At 45.3% G+C, this 20,661-nt stretch overlaps 1 protein-coding gene across 3 annotated transcripts in view; it reads left to right on the top strand.

Annotated features, from left to right (window-relative positions):
- SYNGAP1 (synaptic Ras GTPase activating protein 1) overlaps positions 1 to 17,617 on the top strand; it is a 214,023-nt gene extending 196,406 nt beyond the window's left edge. For all 3 annotated transcript variants that reach the window (XM_030197194.1, XM_030197192.1, XM_030197193.1), the window contains one exon: positions 16,176 to 17,617. In XM_030197194.1, coding sequence (XP_030053054.1) covers positions 16,176 to 16,334 — 159 coding nt within the window. In that variant the 3' untranslated portion in view covers positions 16,335 to 17,617. The remainder of the gene's footprint in view (positions 1 to 16,175) is intronic.
- Positions 17,618 to 20,661: the final 3,044 nt, after the last annotated feature.

The following is a 20,661-nucleotide window of genomic DNA, read 5'->3' as shown; positions in this document are numbered from 1 at the left end:
CATCAGTGGGAAGCATGTTTCATCCCATCGTATCTCTGTGATAAAGTAGGGCTTTTTGTCAGGTGGTATGCACCAATAGTAAGTGCTGGCACCTTGCACTGCCCCGCTGGTCCCTAAGTGAATTGTGGCCCAGATAGAGCCGTCTCGCACAAAGCACAGGGCCCTGAGGGACTCTCATTGATTCAGGCTGCCCTACTCCTTATCTGCCTCCACTGGAGCTGGTGAGGATTAGCGGTGACGATAGCAGCGTGGGCTGCGGAGACTGTGAATGGATATAGTGCTGCCTGCCTCTTCCTCTGTCTGTACACTTCCTGTTTAAGAAGGCAAGCTAGCAGGAGTAGACAATGCTACATCCTTTCAAAGACCCTGCTGCCCGCACTGCTTCCACCGCTGCTCCTCACCAGCCATTGGAGACAGATAAGGCAGTTGAGTCAGCCCGAATTAATGAGGGTGCCTCTGAGCCACATGTTTTGTGAGAGATGGCTCTGTCTGGGCTGCGCTTCTGCTGCTGTTCAAAAAAATATGGAGAGATTTCAGGGGAGAACAAGATAAAGGAACAATGGAAGTGAAGGGGACATCAAGGGAGAAAGAGACAAGGGAATAATGGGATGGAGGGGTAGAGTATGAAGGATTAAGGAGGGAAAGGATTAAAAGAGAAAAAGACGGGAGGTGAAAGAAAAAAGAATGAACTCTGTACTTGTGACCTGGCTTATCCACTGTTGGAAACAGGATACTGGGCTAGATGGACCATTCTTATGTTAAATAATACAGAGTGGGCAAAGGGTAGAGAGAATAACTTGAGAACGTGATGGAGTGCTGAAAAATAAGGGCAAGAAAAATAGAGGAGGAGGAAAATGAAAGATGATGGAGAATAGAGAAGAAAATAATGAAGGAAGGAAGGGATGTATATGTGAGGAAGGAGAAGCTGAGCGGTGTGTGAGAGTGGATGGGAATAAGCTATATGTTTATTATGATTTGATAAAATTGTCCTTTTTGCAAAGCAAATCAGAGCAATGAGGGAGGGATGAGTGTGTTAGCAAGAAGGGAAGGAGGGATGTGAGAGAAGATAGGGAGGGGAGGGGACACGTAGGAAATACTGTAGAGTAAGAGAAACAAAAGTTAAACTGCAAAATAAATGACATCTAAGAAATAGGACTGGAGCATGGGATCAGCAAGAGATAAAAGGGGCAAAAAGGAAGGAAATATCTAAAAGAAAATGTGGGAGAGGGGACGAAAAGAAATATGGAAATCAGAGGAGAGAGGAAATAAATGGATAATGAATAAAGATGAGAATAAATAAAAATAGAAGTATAAATAGAAAGAATAAAGATAACACATGAAAGAAACTGAAATGAGATCGGAAAAAGGAACAAGAAAGCAACAAAGGAAAATAAAAGATCCAGAAACATAAATGTTTGAAAATATTTTATTGCAAAATATGTTACACTGGTATAAAGATCTGAATATGCCAGCTTTGGAAATGTGAATTCATAACATTTCCTGATATCTCTATATTTTGCACAGTACAGGAGGAATTGCATTTCTGTTCTGGTGTTGCACTGCATGCAAAGTCTGACTTTTTGGCATTTCAAGCTGTTTTTGTCTGTAGATTTCTGTTTCTAATTCTGTATTTGATGAGAGTCTGTTTAAGTCCCATTTTTGACTTATGTGAGATATTTGGGAGGAGTTTCTGTGTAGGGATTTACAACAGCCCTCCTTGAATGTTTGCACTGTCCCCAACACAGCCCTGCTTCCACATAGTATCACTCCTACAATTGGTCACAGAAATTTTGAAAAGGCAGCAATGCATTCTCCCCACCCTTCCTGGGAAGGCTGGCCCTGAACTCTTCATGTGACCACCAATGTCCTTTTTCCTAGAAAAAGAGCTCTGGTGACAAGTAATGAGTTAAGACCCCAGTGATATCACTGAGAGTCCCAATCTATTGCCTTTTATGACAGCCTCACTGAGGCTTCAATCCCAAAAGACTGTGGGTTTTCTTCTCACAATTCTGCATATGTGATATCATCACTGGGAGGGTATTGCCCCACCATGTAATCCCATGGACTCAGCAAAGCAGTTCACAGATTTATGGGCTATAAGCAAAGAAAGAAAAGAAGAAGACATCTGCAACCCATTCACATCCCTCTGCTCAATCCCAAGAGGGCATCAGTGCTCCCCAAATACCTGAGAGAACAGAAAGGTCTTGAAGCTCGCTTTAAAGTGAGTTCTAGAGACCTCACCTCTTAAGTAGTTTGGCAAAACATTCCAGAAAGATGGGGCACAGTGAAAAACGGCAGAATGGTGTGTTGACTCCAAATGGATAACCAGAGGTTTAGTTTATTTTATATAGATAGTTTCTCTTCCGCCTTCCATAAAAAATACTGTGAATGAGAAAGTTGTCTAGAATAGAATGGAATTAATACATCGAAAGATAAACAGGAGAACCTGAATGAATGACTTTGGGGTTTATTTTCAAATCATTAAGACTTACAAAGTTCCATATGTTGCTATGTAACTTTGTAAGTCTAAGTGCTTTGAAAATGGTGAAATTAGGTCTTACCTGCTAATTTTCTTTCCTCTAGACCCTCCAAACCGGTCAAGACGCGTGGGTTATGCACTCCTACCAGCAGAGGGAGACTGAGAAACACTGAGCTTTGAACACTGTATATAAGGTGCAGAACCCCAACTAGCCAGTATATCAATATCAAAGCAGATAATAAAAGGAACCCAGACATAGAACCCCGTACGTGGTAAACAAAAACCAAGAATATTTGTGCTTCCACAGATTGACCACCAGAGCAATCAACCTGTACCAGGCTCGAACCAGCAACAGCACCTGGCAACTGAAACCTGCCTAAACTAAAGCAAGCAAATATCAACAGTAGCAAAAATAACTAAGCTCAAACGGGAAAATCTCCTGACTTACATATATACAGGGTGGGTTCTTGACCGGTCTGGAGGGTCTAGAGGAAAGAAAATTAGCAGGTAAGACCTAATTTCACCTTCCTCAGCAACCCTCCAGACCAGTCAAGATGCGTGGGGCGTACCAAAGCAGTAAAACATCTATAGGCGGGACCCTCGAAGGCCAGAGGTCAAAACTGCCGCACCAAAACTGGCCTCTTCCTTCGCATGAATGTCAATCCTATAATGTTTCACAAATGAGTGTAAAGAAGACCAAACTGCTGCCCAACAAATATCCAGAGGAGGGATCATACTATTTTCCGCCCAAGAGGCTGCCACCCCCCCTAGTGGAATGAGCCGAAAACACCGGAAGTACCTTACGGCTCTTCAATAAATAGGCAGAAGCAATAGCTTCCTTTAATCACCGGGCTATAGTAGCCTTGGAAGCGGCTGCACCCTTCTTAGCTCCACCATGGAGAACGAACAAGCGATCCGACACTCGGAACTCCTGAGTTCTCTTCAGATAAATACATAACACCCGTCGAACATCCAGTTTAGCCAAACGATGTTGCTCTGAATCTCCTGCCTTATCACCTACGACTGGCAGAGAAATTGTCTGATTTACGTGAAAATTGGAAACCACTTTTGGCAAAAAGGAAGGTACTGGCCTTAAAGAAACCTTTTCTTTGGAGAAAGACAAGAAAGGTTCCCTGCAAGACAAGGCATGGATTTCTGAAACTCTCCGGGCCGACGTAATAGCTACCAAAAATACTGCTTTCAACGAGAGATCCTTACAAGTAGCCGAAACCAAAGGCTCAAATGGAGGACGAACCAAAGCATCCAAAACAAGATTCAAGTCCCACGGGGGAACCAACTGATGCCGAGGAGGATTAATCAATTTGACGCCTTTCAAGAAATGGACCACATCTGGTGCAGAAGCCAAGGACTTCCCCTAAATCCTTCCCCAGAAACAGGACAAAGCCGCAACCTGCACCTTCAAGGTAGACAAGGCCAAACCCCTATCCAAACCATCCTGCAAAAAAACCAACACTTCCGTGATTGAAGCACGAACAGGGAGAATTGCCCGATCTTGACACCAGTGCTCAAAAAGCCTCCAGACTCGAACATACACCAAAGAAGTGGCATGCTTGCTTGACTTTAACATCGTAGCGATGACCATAGAAGAAAACCCTTTCTTCCTTAACCTATTCATCTCAAAAGCCAAGCCATAAGCGAGAACGGAGACGGATCTGGCATTACAATCGGACCCTGACACAATAAGACTGCCTCTGTCAATGGAATGGGTTCCGCTTCCGCTAGACGCACCAGATCTCCGAACCAAGGATGACGAGGTCAATATGAAGCTACCAGAATCACCAGACCTGAGTGACGCTCGATGCGTTGAACTACTCTACCGACTAGAGGCCACAGCGGAAAAACATATAGTAACTCCTGGGGCCACGGCAGAAGAAGCGCGTCGATCCCCTCCGCCCGAGGATCTCTTCTTCGACTGAAGAACCGTTGTACTTGCGCGTTGGCCGCTGTTGCCATAAGATCCATCACTAGAAGGCCCCATTCCAACACAATGCGAGAGAACACCAACCCATGCAGTGCCCATTCTCCGGGATCTAGAGTATGCCTGCTCAGATAATCCACGTCCATGTTGTCTACCCTGGCTACATGAGTCGCCGAAAGAGCTTGAAGATGAAGTTCTGCCCAATGAAACAACTCCGCCGCCTCCTGTGCGACCGCTTGACTCTTAGGCCACGGCCGTGGCATTGTCGCAGAGCACCCTGACTGCCTTGCCAAAACACAGATTCCAGAAGGCCTGAAGAGCCAGCCGAATGGCCCAGGTCTCCAACCGATTGATGGACCACCGCTCTTCCTCCCGAGACCACCGGCCTTGGGCTACCTGCCCGAAACAATGAGCTCCCCAACCTTCCAAGCTGGCATCCATTAAGACAGCCATCCATTCCGGGGATTCTAGAAGCATGCCTTTTTCCAGGTTGGACGTGCGGAGCCACCACGACAGACTTAGACGGGGAAGTCCGGTCAATGGCAAACGCACTTCCAACTTCTGTGTTTGATGAGACCAACAGCTCAGAAGAGCAGACTGCAACGGACACATGTGCGCCCTGGCCCAAGGAACTACCTCTATGGTCGCCGCCATCATTTCCAGTACTTGAAGGTAAGCACTTGCCATTGGAGATCTGACTGCCAGAAGCCGCCTGATCTGATCCTGCAACTTAAGAATCAGAGCCGACGGTGAAAACACTCGGCCCTTGACCATATCGAAAACGACCCCCAGATACTCCAGGGACTGCGACGGACTAAGATGACTCTTGGCTAGATTCATCACCCAACCAAGGGACTCCAGGAAACTCACCACTTGAGCAGTAGACGTCTCGCTCTCCACCTTTGGACTTGGCTCAAATCAATCAATCGTCGAGGTAAGGGTGCACCAAAATGCCGTGCTTCCGCAACGCTGCTGCAACCACTACCTTAACCTTGGAAAAAGTGCGAGGAGCGGTTGCCAGACCGAAAGGCAGCACAGAAAACTGAAAATGCTTCCCTAAGACGGCAAAAATGAAGAAAATGCTGAGACGCTCGAATAGGAATGTGTAGATAAGCTTCTGTCAAATCTAACGAAGTGAGGAACTCCCCACTCCGAACCGCCACAATGACCGAAGGCAACGTTTCCATTCGGAAGGAAGGAACCTTTAGCGCAGAATTGACCCTTCTGAGATCTAAAATCGGTCAAAAGGACCCCTCCTTCTTTGGCAACACGAAATAAATCGAATAACAACCTGTTCCTTGCTGTACAGGGGGAACAGGAACAACTGCTCCCAGATTGACCAAATGAAGCAAAGTGTCCCTTACTGCTGCCTCCTTTATACAAGAACGACACGGGGACTCCAGAAAAACCTCGGGAAGCGAACCTTCAAATTCTAACGCATACCCGTCCCGAATAATCTCGAGAACCCACTGGTCTGATGTGATTTGGGCCCATCTCTGGTAAAACTAACTCAGCTGAGCCCCTACCCGCACCAGAGACTGAGCCCCCACACCTTCATTGGGGGTTGCGTCCTGAACTAGAACCCCCCCGAGGAGAAGTCACGTTCCCCACGACGGCCTCCTCGAAAGGACACTGGGTATGCTGAAAAAAAAACGACCTCTAGAAGAATCACTAGACCTGCCTGGCCTATACCTTCGGGCTTCCCGAAAACGCCCTCGCGAGGATGTCCCCCTGGTACCTATCTTGGAACGAAAGTCTGGAAGACGAGGAAGCTTAGCGTCACTAAGACCACAAACCAACTTATCCAAATCCTCTCCAAAAAGCATGGAACCCTTAAAGGGAAGAGAACTTAATTTAGACTTGGAGGCCGCATCTGCGACCCAACCTCGCAGACAAAGGTCCCTACGCGCTCCAACCTCTAGGGCCATATTCTTGGCTGATGCTCACAACAAATCATAAAGCACATCAGATAAGAAAGAAGCCCCCATATCTAACTTAGCCAATTCCTGTACACAAGAGACCCCGAGATCCGAGCTACCAAGCCCCCACACACCGAAGCCTGGAGAGCCAGAGCCGACAAATCAAAACTACGTTTCAGAAAGGACTCGAACTTCCTATCCTGTGGCTCACGGAGAGCGGCGCCACCATCTAAAGGAATAGCTGTAGCCTTAGTGACCGCCTTAACCAGCGCATCCACTGTGGGAGCCTTAAGAGAGTCCTTATGCTCCTGAGGAACAGGATATAGCCTGGCCATCGCCCAAGTTACCTTACACAGAGAATCAGGAGACACCCACTCCTGAGAAATCATCTCCCGGAGATCCTTATTCATGGGAAAAGACCACGGCTTTTGCTGAATACCTTTAACCAAAGGGTCCACCTGCTTTATGTCCCCCATAGGGATGTCTGCCTGCTCAAACTTAAGCGTAGCAGTCACTTGATCTATAAGCTCCGCAAGCTCATCCCTATGAAATATTCATACCACTGAGGGATCCTCCCCAGGGAACACACAATCCGGCTCCTGAGAGCCCTCAAAAATGTCAGCGTCCCCTAAGTCACTGATAGCTTCAGAACCTGTAGGAGAACCAACCTCTACCTCATCTGCCCATTCTATACGGGGTCTTTTAGGTATAAAGGAACTGCCCTCCCCCCCAGTAGAATCAAACTGGAGAGGGCCCGATTTCCAAGCATTAAAAAGTGTCCAAACAAATTCCGGGGGAAAACCGATGCCCCCTGTACTATCATTTCCTAGGGGTTGCCCAGGAAAGGGAGACACTGGCCCCAAAACAGCAGGCTCCGCCGGGCAAGAAGAATTTAAAATGGCGGCCATTCCCGCCGAAAAAGAACCCTCCGCAGACGCTACCGCCAGTGTGCCCGATACCAAAGGAGCCGCCGGCGCTACTGTGATTTCCACCGTTAACTCTGGGGGAGCCGCGGATACCTGCCTCGGCTCCCCACAGAGCCGACACTGACCTCCCGGCACCTCTATCCCCCGACGCAAGCACGTGCGGCACCGAAGAAGCTTAGCCTCGGACATCCTGACACCAAACTAACCTTGCACTAAACAGTAGCTCTCTAACTAAAGAAAGAATCCTGCTGCTCCGGACAGCAAAAGAAACAACAGGGAGCCAACACGGAGCTGTTCTTTGCTTCGAGAATTAATTATTTGCTCTTTTTTCTTCAACAAGCAAAATGGAACCAAAGAGCTGTAAATTGTCAGGGCACTCAAGGCTCCCATGCAGACACAGTAGCCAAGGCACAAAGCTGCCAAACCTGAGATAGAGCAGCAGAAGGGGAGGGACCCGACTCAGCAGGTTTGACACCCCAAGGGGACGGCTGGGCCCCACCGGACCCAGACCCTCGAAGCACTTAACTTTTTCTTTTTTTTTTTTTTTAAACCACGCACAGGGTTCAAAGCTAGAAAGGGGAAGAAATAAAATTCCAAATAATAACCCCCCCTTCTTTTTTTTTTTTGTTATACCTCACCAGACTAGTAAGACTGCACAGGATGTACCTCTACCTCTGTTTGGAAACTGAGAAATACTGGCTAGTTGGGGTTCTGCATAGGTTATATGTACAGTGTTCAAAGCTCAGTGTTTCTCAGTCTCCCTCTGCTGGTAGGAGTGCATAACCCACGCGTCTTGACCAGTCTGGAGGGTCGCTGAGGAAACACCTCTTTGTGTACTAATAGTACACTCTTAAATCAAACTCTAAACTTGACGCCAATGAAAGGAGACCAGTAAATGGGTAATGTGATCATTTGCAGCCATATTCTGAAGGAGTTGAAGGTGGCGGAGAGAAGTCACTGTCATGGTTGGGGAAGGTGAATCCTTGGGCTGTGACAACATTGGCTGTACCTGTGAGGCATAAGTGCAGCGCAGGCCCTCGTTGACAGTTGCTGACAGGGCCACCTGGCAGAATCCAGGAGCTGGAGAAGGCAGGACCTGACGCAGACTGGGTGGAACACGACAGGGGCGGTCTAGAGGTTGTCTCTTAAAAGAGCCATTGAGGGTGGCTCTTAAGTGATCCCCTTGAGGCTGGCCTGATGGAGTTGAGGCCAGGGAGTAGCTGGAACGAGCAGGGCTGGAAGCAGGAACTGGCCAGGCAACGAACACTGGAGAAGCACAACTCTTGAAGCCTATTGCCGAAGCACTGGTGGAGTGTAGAGCACGTCCTTAAATATTCCTTAGCCAGGAAGTGAGATCATCTGTCAGCGCCCCATCTAGGGATATAAAAGTGAAGTGCAGCAACCAGGAAGTAATGACTCAAGATTCTAGGCATGGAATGCTGCAGGACTGTAGCAGTTTCCTGAACCAGGTGAGGGGCGTGGCTCCAAAAGTATAATGAATAACAGTACACAAATCTAAGTGAACCTTGAAGATGTAATAGGCCAAATCAACAAGCTAAAAAGCTGCAAATCACCTGAACCAGATGGTATACTCCTCAGAGTACTGAAGAACTGAAAAATGAAATTGCAGAGCTATTATTTGTAATTTGTAAATTATAATTAAAATTGTTTGCAGCCATTGAAGATTTAATGCCAATTATTAAAAAGGGTTCCACAGGTGATCTAGCCAAACTGCAGTCCATTGAGCCTGATGTCAGTGCCCGGCAAAATGGTAGAAACTATTATATTATAAAGAACAAAGTTACTGACCACATAGAAACATGGTTTAATGAAACAAAGTCAGTATGATGCCAAGGAAAGTCTTGCTTCTCCAATGTGCTACATTTTTTTTGAAAGTGTGAATAAACGTGGATAAAGGTGAAGCAGTTGATACAGTGTATCTAGATTTTAAGAAAGTTTTTGACAAGTCCCTCATGAGAGATTTCGGAGGAAATTAAAAACAGGCAGTGCCTTTCCAATTACCTACAGTACCTGAATGTACACCGCTTCAATAGTTTTTGGGCTTGCAGGTGGTATACAAAAAATTAAAATAAATAAATAAATGTCCTGTTGTGGTTTTGGAACTAGATAAAAAAGAGAAAACAGAGAGTAAGGTTAAATGGCCAGTTATCTGAATGGAGGAGGGTGAATAGTGGAGTACCAGAGGGTTTCCATACTTGGACCAGTGCTTTGTAACAGATCTATAAGTGGTCAAGAAATGAAAACAAGCGAGATGATCAACTCTGCAGATGATACAAAATTAGCCAAAGTTGTTAAATAGTATGTGGATTGTGAAAAATTGCAGTACAGGTGAAATTCAATGAGGGCAAGTGCAAAGTGATGTACATTGTGAAGAATAGCCTAAATTATGGCTACATGGTGCTGAGATCCACATTGGGAGTCAGCACAGAGGAAAAGGATCTAGAGGCCTTTATATGAGGACAGTTTTGATGTGGTATGAGCAACAATTTTATTAGCCGTGAGATGACTGAGGGGTAAAGGGGGCAGTCAGGGAAGACAAGACCATAGCAGAGAGATTAAATAAATTCTTTGCTTCAGTCTTCACCCAGGAAGATGTGGGAGAGATACTGGTGCCAGAAGTGGTATTCAATGCTAACGAGTCAGAGAAACTGAATCAAATCTCTGTAAATCTGGGAGATGTAATGGGGCAATTTGACAAATTGAAGAGTAGCAAATCGCCTGGACTGGAAGGTATACATCCCAGAGTATTGACAGAATTGAAAAATGAACTTGCAGACCTATCGTTACTAATATGTAATTTATCTTTAAAATCAAGCATGGTACCAGAAGATTGGAGGGTGGCCAATGTAACGCCAATTTTTTTAAAGGGTTCCAAAAGTGATCCGGGAAATTACAGACCGCCGAGCCTGACTTCGGTGCCAGGCAAAATGGTAGAGACTTATTATAAAATAACAAAATTACAGAGCATATACATAAGCATGGATTAATGAGACAAAGCCAACTTGGATTTAATGAAGGGAAAGCTTGCCTTACCAATCTACTACATTTCTTTGAAGAGGTGAACAAACATGTAGGTGAGCCGGTCGATATTGTATATCTGGATTTTCAAAATGCATTTGACAAAGTACCTCATGAAAAACTCCAGAGGAAATTGGAAAGTCATGGGATAGGAGGTAGTGTTTTATTGTGGATTAAAAACTGGATAAAAGATAGAAAACAGAGTAGGGTTAAATGGTCAGTATTCTCAATGGAGAAGGGTTGATAGTGGGGTTCCTCAGGGGTCTGTGTTGGGACCGCTGCTTTTTAACATATTTATATATGAACTAGATATGGGAATAACTAGTGAGGTAATTAAATTTGCTGATGACATAACGTTATTGAAAGTTGTTAAATCGCAAGAGGATTGTGAAAAATTGCAAGAGGACCTTACAAGACTGGGAGACTGGGCATCCAAATGGCAGATGACATTTAATGTGAGCAAGTGCAAAGTGATGCATGCGGGAAAGAGGAACCCAAACTATAGCTACATGATGTAAGGTTCCACATTAGGAGTCACGATCAGGAAAAGGATCTAGGTATCATCGTTGACAGTACTTTAAAACTCTCTGCTCAATGTGCAGTGGTGGCGAAGAAAGCAAATAGAATGTTAGGTATTATTAGGAAAGGAATGGAAAACAAAAATGAGGATGTTATAATGCCTTTGTATTGCTCCATGGGCACCTTAAATACTGTGTGCAATTCTGGTCACTGCATCTCAAAAAAGATATAGTGGAATTAGAAAAGGTACAGAGAAGGGCGATGGGGATAGGATGACTTCCCTATAAGTAAAGCCTGAAGCGGCTAGGGCTCTTCAACTTGGAGAAAAGACGGCTGAGGGGAGATATAGAGGTATATAAAATAATGGAGTGGAATGGAACGAGTAGACGTGAATCGCTTGTTTACTTTTTCCAAAAATACTAGGACTAGGGGGCACGCAGTAAAGCTACAAAGTAGTAAGTTTAAAACGAATCTGAGAAAACATTTCTTCGCTCAACGTGTAATTAAATTCTGGAATTTGTTGCCAGAGAATGTGGTAAAAATAGTTAGCTTAGCAGGGTTTAAAAAAAGGTTTGGATATCTTCCTAAAAGTCCATAACCCTATTATTTATTTATTTAGTTGGATTTATTTACCACCTTTTTGAAAGAATTCACTCAAGGTGGTGTACAGTAAAAATGGACTTGGGAAAATCCACTGCTTATTTCTGGGATAAGCAGCATAAAATGTATTGTACTCTTTTGGGATCTTGCCAGGTACTTGTGACCTGAATTGGCCACTGTTGGAAACAGGATACTGGGCTTGATGGACCTTCAGTTTGTCCCAGTATGGCAATGCTTATGTTCTTATGTCTAAGAGAATTTTTAATGTTATTTTTTATACTATTTTAATTTTCGTTTATTTGAATTTAGTGCTGTGTTTGTATTTTGTAAACTGCCTAGTTCTTAAGTGGTATAGAAATTTGGAAAATAAAATAATAAATAATAAATAGTTGTCATTGTTATTTAAAAATTGATAGCCTTCACCATCTACAATTCTAGGCGTGGTACAATGTATACACACACAAAGTACAAAGTCACAAAAAAAAAACCCCAAAACATTTGAGACATGAACACATAATGTCACTGGTGGATGAAGCTTAAGCTGTTCCGGGACTGTAGAATCAGTTATGATGACAAGCAGCTCAGGAGAGAAGTACTAGCAGTGAGATGAGAAATACAGCAGCCTGATGATAACAACAGCCAAGTGGAATTCGCAGCTTCAATCTGGGCAGTTCCTAAAGTCCTCTCTGGTGCTGACCACAGCCTCAGCTGAAACTAGCAAGGCCCTCCTAACACCATTCTTCAAAGGAATAGATATAATTAAATCTGCTTACTAAAAGTCCACAAAGCAGTCACTGCCTGCAGATCAACTGGGAACTTATTCCACACCACTGGCCCAGCAACGCCAGTAGCCTAAGCCCTCACTGTAGGGATGTGCAAATAATTTCTGAGAAGACTTCAAGGTTCTCAGTGGCACAAACTAATGAAGACACTCATCAAGATAAACTGATGGTCTATTATTTAACATATTAAAAACTAAAACCAATACTAGAACTAGGGGGCACACAATAAATCTACTAAGTAGTAAATTTAAAACAAACCAGAGAAAATATTTCTTCCTTCAATGTGTAATTAAACTCTGGAATTCGTTGCCAGAGAATGAGGTAAAAGCAGTTAGCATAGCAGGGTTTTAAAAGGTTTGGATAGTTTCCTAAAAGAAAAATCCATAAGTCATTATTAAGATGGGCTTGGGAAAAACCACTGCTTATTTCTAGGATAAGCAATATAAAATCTGTTTTACTGATCTGGGATCTTGCCAGGTACTTGTGACCTGGATTCGCCACTGTTGGAAACAGGATACTAGGCTTGATGAACTTTCACTCAGTCCCAGTATGGCAACACTTATGTTCTTAAGTGGAGCCAAGAGAATTCAATAAAGGCTAAGGAGTTATTAAAAAAATAAAATATGCTACTTTCCCCACCTATCCTCTCCCTCTCTAGTCCAGGTCTCTATATGTCACGTTCGTGAGTTCTTGTGCCCGTCGAGAGTACAGATGCGATGACTCAAACCTGCGCTCCGTTGGGCAGCCAAGCAACCCCGCGGCTTCACCTGCGGTGACCGCCATTCCCTGAGGGTTGAGCCCCCAGGTGCAGGCAGCCGACAAGACTTCCAGATACAGGCAGGGGTCAGGCGGCCGCAGGCAACAGGCAGAGAACCAGATACAGGCAGTCGTGGGTCAGGCACCGAGCAGGAACCAGGTCCGGCAGCGGGCAGGGTGCAAACAAGATACAAGCGGGTATCAGATCAGGCGGCAAACAGGCAGTTGTCAGGACCCAGGCAGGAGACAGGCCAAGCGGCAGACAGAGAGTAACCCGGTGTACAGTCGAAGGTCAGGTCAGGCCACAGGCAGAACGTAGCTCGGGGTTCAGGCAAAGGTCTGGTAGCACGCAGAGCATAATCCAGTGTTCAGGCAAAGGTCAGGCAGCACGCAGAGCGTAATCCGGTGTTCAGGCAAAGGTCAGGCAGAGCGCAATCCGGTGTTAAGGCAAAGGTCAGATCAGGTCAGGCAGCAAGTAGTAGACGAAGTCTCACAGGAACACTAGCAATTCTACCAAAGTAGAAGCCGAAGTGACCTGTGTAGGGAGACGCTGCTCCTTAAATAACACCCCCCCCCCCCCCCATCAGTTGTGAGCTGGCAGACTGCAATCAGCTGGCCCGGGAGGGCATCGGTAGGCCGGCCAGCAGGAGGGGGGCGGAGTCCCGATGCGGACAGCCAATCCGGCCGCCAGAGGTGTGGTCAGCGTTCCCAGGCCCCGCGCCTGGAAGGGAAGAGGCTTCCCGTGACGCCACCAAAATAGCTGGCGCCCCGAATGGCAGCGGGCCAAGGGCGGAGCGCTTGCCCAGCAGCGACGGCCAGTGAGCGAGGAACGGGCGCAGGAGCGCTGCCTCCGCCGGCCCGGCCGATGCCCACCGTCACGGACGCGGGGCTGGGGACCGAACCGAGTGCGAGGAGCGCACAGCAGGTGAGGGGCGCGACACTATAACACACAAAAAAATCCCATACCCTGAATGGATCTGGCATTAGCAAGACCTGAGTGCAGATAGCCCAGAAATTTGAAGAGAGTGAGTCAGCATATTAGCTAGTCATGACAGTGAAGTGCAGCACCTGACCAAAAAAAACAAAGGAGGGCCAGGGTGACACCTATGCCAGACCACAGACATAGGCTGGTCCATCATTTAGGAAAAAGGGAGATCAACATAGCCAGGCACCAAAGGGGGGAAGCACAAAAGAGCAAATTTAGGGCCATCCAGAGGACCAGGACATATGCTTGGGTGCACTCCTTTAGTGCAGCAATCAAGAAGGAGCTGCAATTTAAAGAAACAAATCAGTGATGTCACCTCCAGTAGGTGGAGTTTGATTAGAGGGAGAAACCAGGGCAGAGGACTCCAGGGATCCTAGAAGGCTGATCTCGGCAGAGGGTGGAGCAGAGGAGGAAGCGGGCAAAGGGTTGTAAAAGTGACACAAGGCACACAGGACAGGTCAGTATCTCGTATAGCAGCACAGTTCTCTGGATGTGTATGAGATAGATGTATAATTAAAAAACTGTTTGGAAAGAATATCTACAGACATACACATAATGCAGAGAAATATCACCGCTCCTGATCAAAATTGAACTCCCCATCAGATATGTTCAATAATTAAAACATACAGATGAAGAGGTGACCAGAATCGGAGTGGGCTGTAGGTACAGAATGTACTTTCCATAGCTTTGTATTGAATAGCTGGCAAATTTGCTGTCAGGTTTTACACCAGAAGAAAGTTTGTGGGGGGAGCAGGACACATCATCAAACAGTGTCTGTCTTCCTACACATTTCCTCTGTCATATCAGCACATCTGTCTCTTGTCTTTGACGCCTCATTTCTCAGCCTATCTAATGAATTGTTCCACATTCAGTCCTCAGGTGGTAGAGTAGCTAGCACAGTGGGTCCCAAACTGTAGACTGGGACCCCAAATGGTGTCAAATTGTCAGTAGATGGGGGTCATAGACACAGGGCTGTTTCCCCTCCCCTTAGACCTCCGGTGTGCCCAGCATGGCCTGTGAATCGGTGAATATTCACGGGTCCTACCCCCTCCTATCTGGGCTTCCTATTAGGCTGGAAACCCATGGATAGTACTGCAATCTGCGAGTATGCACGGACACACGGGATCTTGACTTCTGCTATTGTTCCATCATGCTTTGATAAATAATAGGCAGAGGAAGTAGATGAGGGAGAGCGGGAAAATGAAGGTTTGCTATTTCGTTTTCATCATCATCTTTGGTCAGATGAGTTTTTAAGTTTTAAAATGGGGCAATATTGGATACAAATTTGGGAAGCACTGAACTAGCAGAAAAGTGTCTAGAATTAGCCTGCTTAGCTGCTTATATATCTAGAGTGGAATCAGCTATCTTGCTCTATGCCCAGCTGCTAAAACACATGTAATGCAGCCAGGTGTGCCCTGAAACATCTGGAATAGATTTGAAGTATCAAACTTCAATAAAACTAAAGTGTTTGTGAACAAAGCAGCAGAAACTCTGGAAAGGACTTAGGATGTGACATCAATGTATTCCAACACCTCTATAGCATGTTAGAGGGGCAGGAATAAAGTATGCCCCCCTCCCCCTATTTTACCACAAGCAATTGGAATTACTGTCTTATACACCAAAAGGCTCTCTCTGGATTAGTATTGAGGGTGATAAAGCTGAGGTTACCATGCCCCTCCAACCAGAGGATTCCCCTTAAAAGTATTTTTGAGGGTGACAGACCTGGGATTGCCATGTTACAGCAGCTGGAGGTTCCCCATGGATAGAGTCCTGGTGCTGATAAGAGGTTAGTGTTCTTTCATTGAAAGAATTTTTACCATCATGCATTTTGTGTGCTTTGAAACTACAGTTACTCTGGGCAAAGGGCATTTTTATGTGAGATACTGTAGGAATGCTGTCTGACTGGGAATCTAATCAGTGGTGGTCTTCATAATGTTATGGGTGAAAAGGACATAAATCCTGATTTGTGGTTTCTTGTGGGGAGAATCTCAGTGATTGGTCCTTGGCTATTTTCTAACTTATTCTTTCTTGGTAGACATACTTGGCATACTAAGGTTTATCTCCTTTAATATTTCTGGATTAGACCCTTGACGCCCACAATGTCAGCTCACGTGGTGGGAGAGAGTGGCACCAACACTGATGTCAGAAAAGCTTCACCTGGGTTCTTTGTTAATACCGCTGTTTTGCTGTACCGTTAATAAATAAATTTGTGCTTGTCAATCTCTTTGCAGGAGAGGCAGCTTTCCTCCATGGGTGCAGCAAACCCGCGTCTGACAGGCTCGATGATGATACAGCCGTCATGGAACGGGATGATGGCGCATCCGCCTCTGCCGCCTCGACTCCAAATCACCGAAAATGGCGAGTTTCGCAACACAACTGATCACCACTAGCCACACTGCTGGGCATGCTCAGAATGATGTCATGAACAAAGGGGAGGGGGGGGCGGAACTTCCAAAACAAAATGGCTGCCTTCTGACTGGAAAGACTATGTTGTCTTACTACTTGTCTAAAGAAGATGTAAGCTACAGCTCTCCAAAGATTTGGCTTTCTGCAGGAGTTCTCTGATGTATAGTGAGGGGACATGGCTTCATCCCAGATCTGCAGAGAGGGCTTTGATTTATGATGAGGGGGATTTGACTTCCTCTTAGATCTGCACAGAGGTCTCTGTTGTATGGTGAAGGGACGTGGCTTCCTCCAAGATCTGCAGAGAGCTCTCTGATGTATGATGAATGGGATGCTCAGAGGTCTTTAGTGACATTCACATGAGCTCTGCAGACAGTCTTGGGGCATTTCACCTTTATCTTCCTTTGCCTGAAGATAACATATATGGAAGTGAAATGCCCTCATGGGAGAGGAGGGGCCCCTGTTCATCTCACAATATGGATTTTGTGCAGACCACAACATTCCTAGGCTGGAGCCATTTGAAAGCATTAAGAACTCTGCTTTCTGGTGGAAATATTTATCTTATCCACCACCCCGTGCCCTAGGCTCATGATTTTCTTTCAGTCTTCACTGAGCATGCCCATTACTACTCCACTATCTTACCAGCAGCTGCCACCTCACCAAAGAGGCCCTCTGGGAGAGAGAGGCAGGGCCCTCACAGGGAAGGAGGGGGCTGCTACTGTTCATAAGGGATTCAGAAAGGGCGGGTACATGTGATTGTCAAGACAATGGATGAACCCACCAAACCTAATCCCTGTCAGCGCTGTTCCATTTCAACTCTATTTTATATTCACTGTCCTGGGAACTTCCAGGAAGAACCGCCCAAATCACGTTCCCAATGCCTTTATCCTCAGGGTGAAAGGTTGAGATAGCAGCACGCCCACCTCAGAAAATTCCAACCCTGCAGCTCTTTTCCTGGACCCTCACCTAGGTTGGGAACAGGCACACAAAAACCTTTTTTCTCTTGCTTCTCTTCTCCCAAGCACAAGCAGCGCCCCCTACCCCAACCAACCTTTCTCCTCCCCACCCATGGCAGAGGGGGGCCCAATCCAGGGTTGACCCATCCCTAAGGAGGGAGGCGTGGAGGTGACCCGTGTCTCACCGTGGCTGACTGTTCAGCCGCTTGATGATTGTTACAAAGCAAAGTGATTGTATTGGTTGTTTTGATGTCCTGTGTACATTTATATTTAACAAAAGAAAAACAACTTTAAAAAGAAATTTTAAAAAATGACTAAGCGGACTCTAAATTACAATTATATTAATTGATCCTGTTTTTCTTTTCTCTCCCTTCTTCCTGAAGTTTGGTATCTCTGTATCCCTTGACACCACCTCTCTTTTGTAACCCCTCTCTCTTTCCCTATCCCCTTCTGCTCCTGGAAAATGAAAGACGTGTCCGTTCCAAACACGCTCTTTCTGCATTATATAAAAGTGTACATATGTGAGGCTGGATTCCCCTGCAGCTCGCTGTCTGTTGTAATTATGGCACATTTGTACTGTACATATCGATTGCAATTCTGTATATACGTCCTGCCTGGCCCAGAGTCTCAGGTCCTGGAGGGGCGACGCCAAGGGGGAAAGTCTGTGTGTGCGCGTGCGTGTTTCTCTCTCTCTCTCTCTCTGGCTCTTTTTTGTCTGGTTTTTCTTTCTCAATTTTTTCTTTCTGGGGTGTGTGTGCTGAAAAAAAAAAAAGAAAGAACATTTAATAAAAAGCAATTGTTACCTTTTACTTGCTTTTTTCTCGTGCTATTTCTTCCAATTTTCAACTGGCATAAAGGTTAACAAAAAGGAAAAATATATGTATGTAAGGTGATAAATTTTTATCTGGCCAAATTTATACATTTCTGATTAGCTAATTCTCCTTCAGGTCTGAAAACAATATTCTCCTAGGACAAGCAGGCCATTAATTCTCACAAGTGGGTTATTCGTAAATTTCTATCAGTTGACCAGTTCAGACTTGTAGTTCAATCATCGATTCTTAGTAGGTTGGATTATTGTAATATTCTTTACTTAGGATTGCCAAAATACCTACTGAGAAAATTATAGACAATGCAGAATGTGGTGGTGGTTTGCCTGATGTTTCCTCTTAGAAAATCAGACAAAATAACAGTTTACTTTATTAAACTCTATTGGCTCCCAGTTAAGGCTAAGATAACTTTTAAATTCGGTTTTCTATAGAAAATTATGCATGGATTAGTACTGCCTTATTTGATATCTTTTGTGCACTATGCATCAGGTGGAAAATTGCATAACACTCGAAATTCTCTCCTGTTTGATTTTCTGAGCCCTAAGGGTATTATTTTGAAGAGATATTTTATGTGTCTGTTTCTGTATCAGTTGGCCAAATTCTGGAAATCTTTATCCAATAATTTATGGTTTTTATCTTCTCTTAATATGTTTAAGAAGGGTCAAAAGACCCTATTGTTGTCTGAATATGTGACTAAGAAATAATGGGTGTTAGCTCTGTTGGGTTATTCTATATTTGTTACATCCTAGACGTACTGTGGTCTAGAGTCCTACTGTAATCCACTTTGAACTATGCAAATGGAATTAGCGGAAGAAAGTAACTATAAGTGGGTAACACGGCACTGCGTTGCCTAGTCTGGAGCTTATAACAAGCTTTAAAGAACTTTGTAGAGCGCAAGACATGCTTCAGTAAGCATGCATGGGTGCTTTCCCACCTGCCTCAAGGGCGTGGCTACCATAATTAAATACTACATACCTCTTGTGGGGAAGACTTTGCTGAAACTCAAGCAAGACCATGGCACCTTACTGGCCACGGCAGATCTGGTTTCCTCTTATTCTGGAGTTATCCTCCAAAGAACCATGGAGATTGGAGTGTTTTCTGACCGTCATCACGCAGAACGAGGGATCTCTTCTGCATCCTATCCTTCAGTCTCTGGCCTTCACAGCCTGGATGTTGAGAGCCTAGAATTTGCTTCCTTGGGTCTGTCGGAGGGGTGTCTCCCGGGTCTTGCTGGCTTCCAGGAAAGATTCCACTGAGAGGTCTTATTCTTTCAAATGGAGGAAGTTTGCCATCTGATGTGAGGATAAGGCCCTAGATCCTGTGTCCTGTCCTGCCCTACACAGACCCTGCTTGAATACCTTCTGCACCTCTTCAAGTCTGGTCTCAAGATGAACTCTGTAAGGGTTCACCTCAGTGCAATTAGTGGTTACCATCAACATGTAGAGGGTAAGCCCATCTCTGCCATCTGAAGTACTTGACGTAGAAGGTCATTTTCTTGGTAGCTGTTAATTCAGCTCATAGTGTCAGTGAGTTTTAGGCTCCAGTAGTGGATATACTTTATGCTAAGTTTCATCACAACAGAGAAGTCCTCCGCATGCACCCTACGTTCCTATCTAAGATTGTGTCGAAGTTCCATCTGAACCAGTCGATTATCTTACTGACATTCTTTCCCCAACCTCATGCCCATCCTGGCGAGAGCACCTTGCACACCTTGGACTGGAAGCGAGCATTGATCTATAACATGCTTGCACACCTTGGACTGGAAGCGAGCATTGATCTATAACATGGAGCGGACAAAGCCCTACAGACAGTCCGCCCAACTTTTTGTTTCTATTGATCCCAACAGGATGGGGGTCACCATCAAGAAACTCACAATTTCTAATTGGCAGGCAGATTGCAGTTCTTTCACTTATAACCAGGCTGGACTGACCCTGGAGGGTTATGTCAAGGCCCACAATGTCAGACTTGCTGTCAGCCTCCATTGAAGAAATTTGCAAGGCTGCAACATGGTCTTCAGTCCACACATTCATATCACATCACTGCCTTGAGCGGGATACCTGACACAACAGTTGGTTCGGGCAGTATTGCAGAATCTGTTTGGGGTCTAGAATCCAATTCGCCCCCACCCCCAGGCCCGCTTTATTCTGTTACAGGCTGCACTCTCACTCAGTTTGTATATAGTTTCAGGTTAATCTCAGTTAAGTCTTCGTTGTTGTGAGGCCCAATTGTTTGTTGTTTTCGGTGAGCCTGGATGCTAGGGACACCCCACTTGTGAGAATTAATGGCCTGCTTGTCCTCGAAGAAAACGAAGATTCTTACCTGTAGCAGGTATTCTCAGAAGACAGCAGGCCTTATATTCTCACAAAACCTCCCACCTCCCCTAGGAGGTGTCTTATTTTTTATGCTGTAATATTTATCTGTGGTAACCGCACCCTTGCGGCAGGTGGGAAGGCACACGCACATCTGCGGTGAAGAGTGTTTCGCATTCCACAAAGGTCTGTAAAGCTTGTTATAAGCTCCGGACTGGGCAA

The sequence above is a fragment of the Microcaecilia unicolor genome, chromosome 3 (assembly GCF_901765095.1).
Source record: "Microcaecilia unicolor chromosome 3, aMicUni1.1, whole genome shotgun sequence".
Taxonomy (NCBI): domain Eukaryota; kingdom Metazoa; phylum Chordata; class Amphibia; order Gymnophiona; family Siphonopidae; genus Microcaecilia; species Microcaecilia unicolor.
This window is presented reverse-complemented; position numbering and strand designations above follow the sequence as displayed.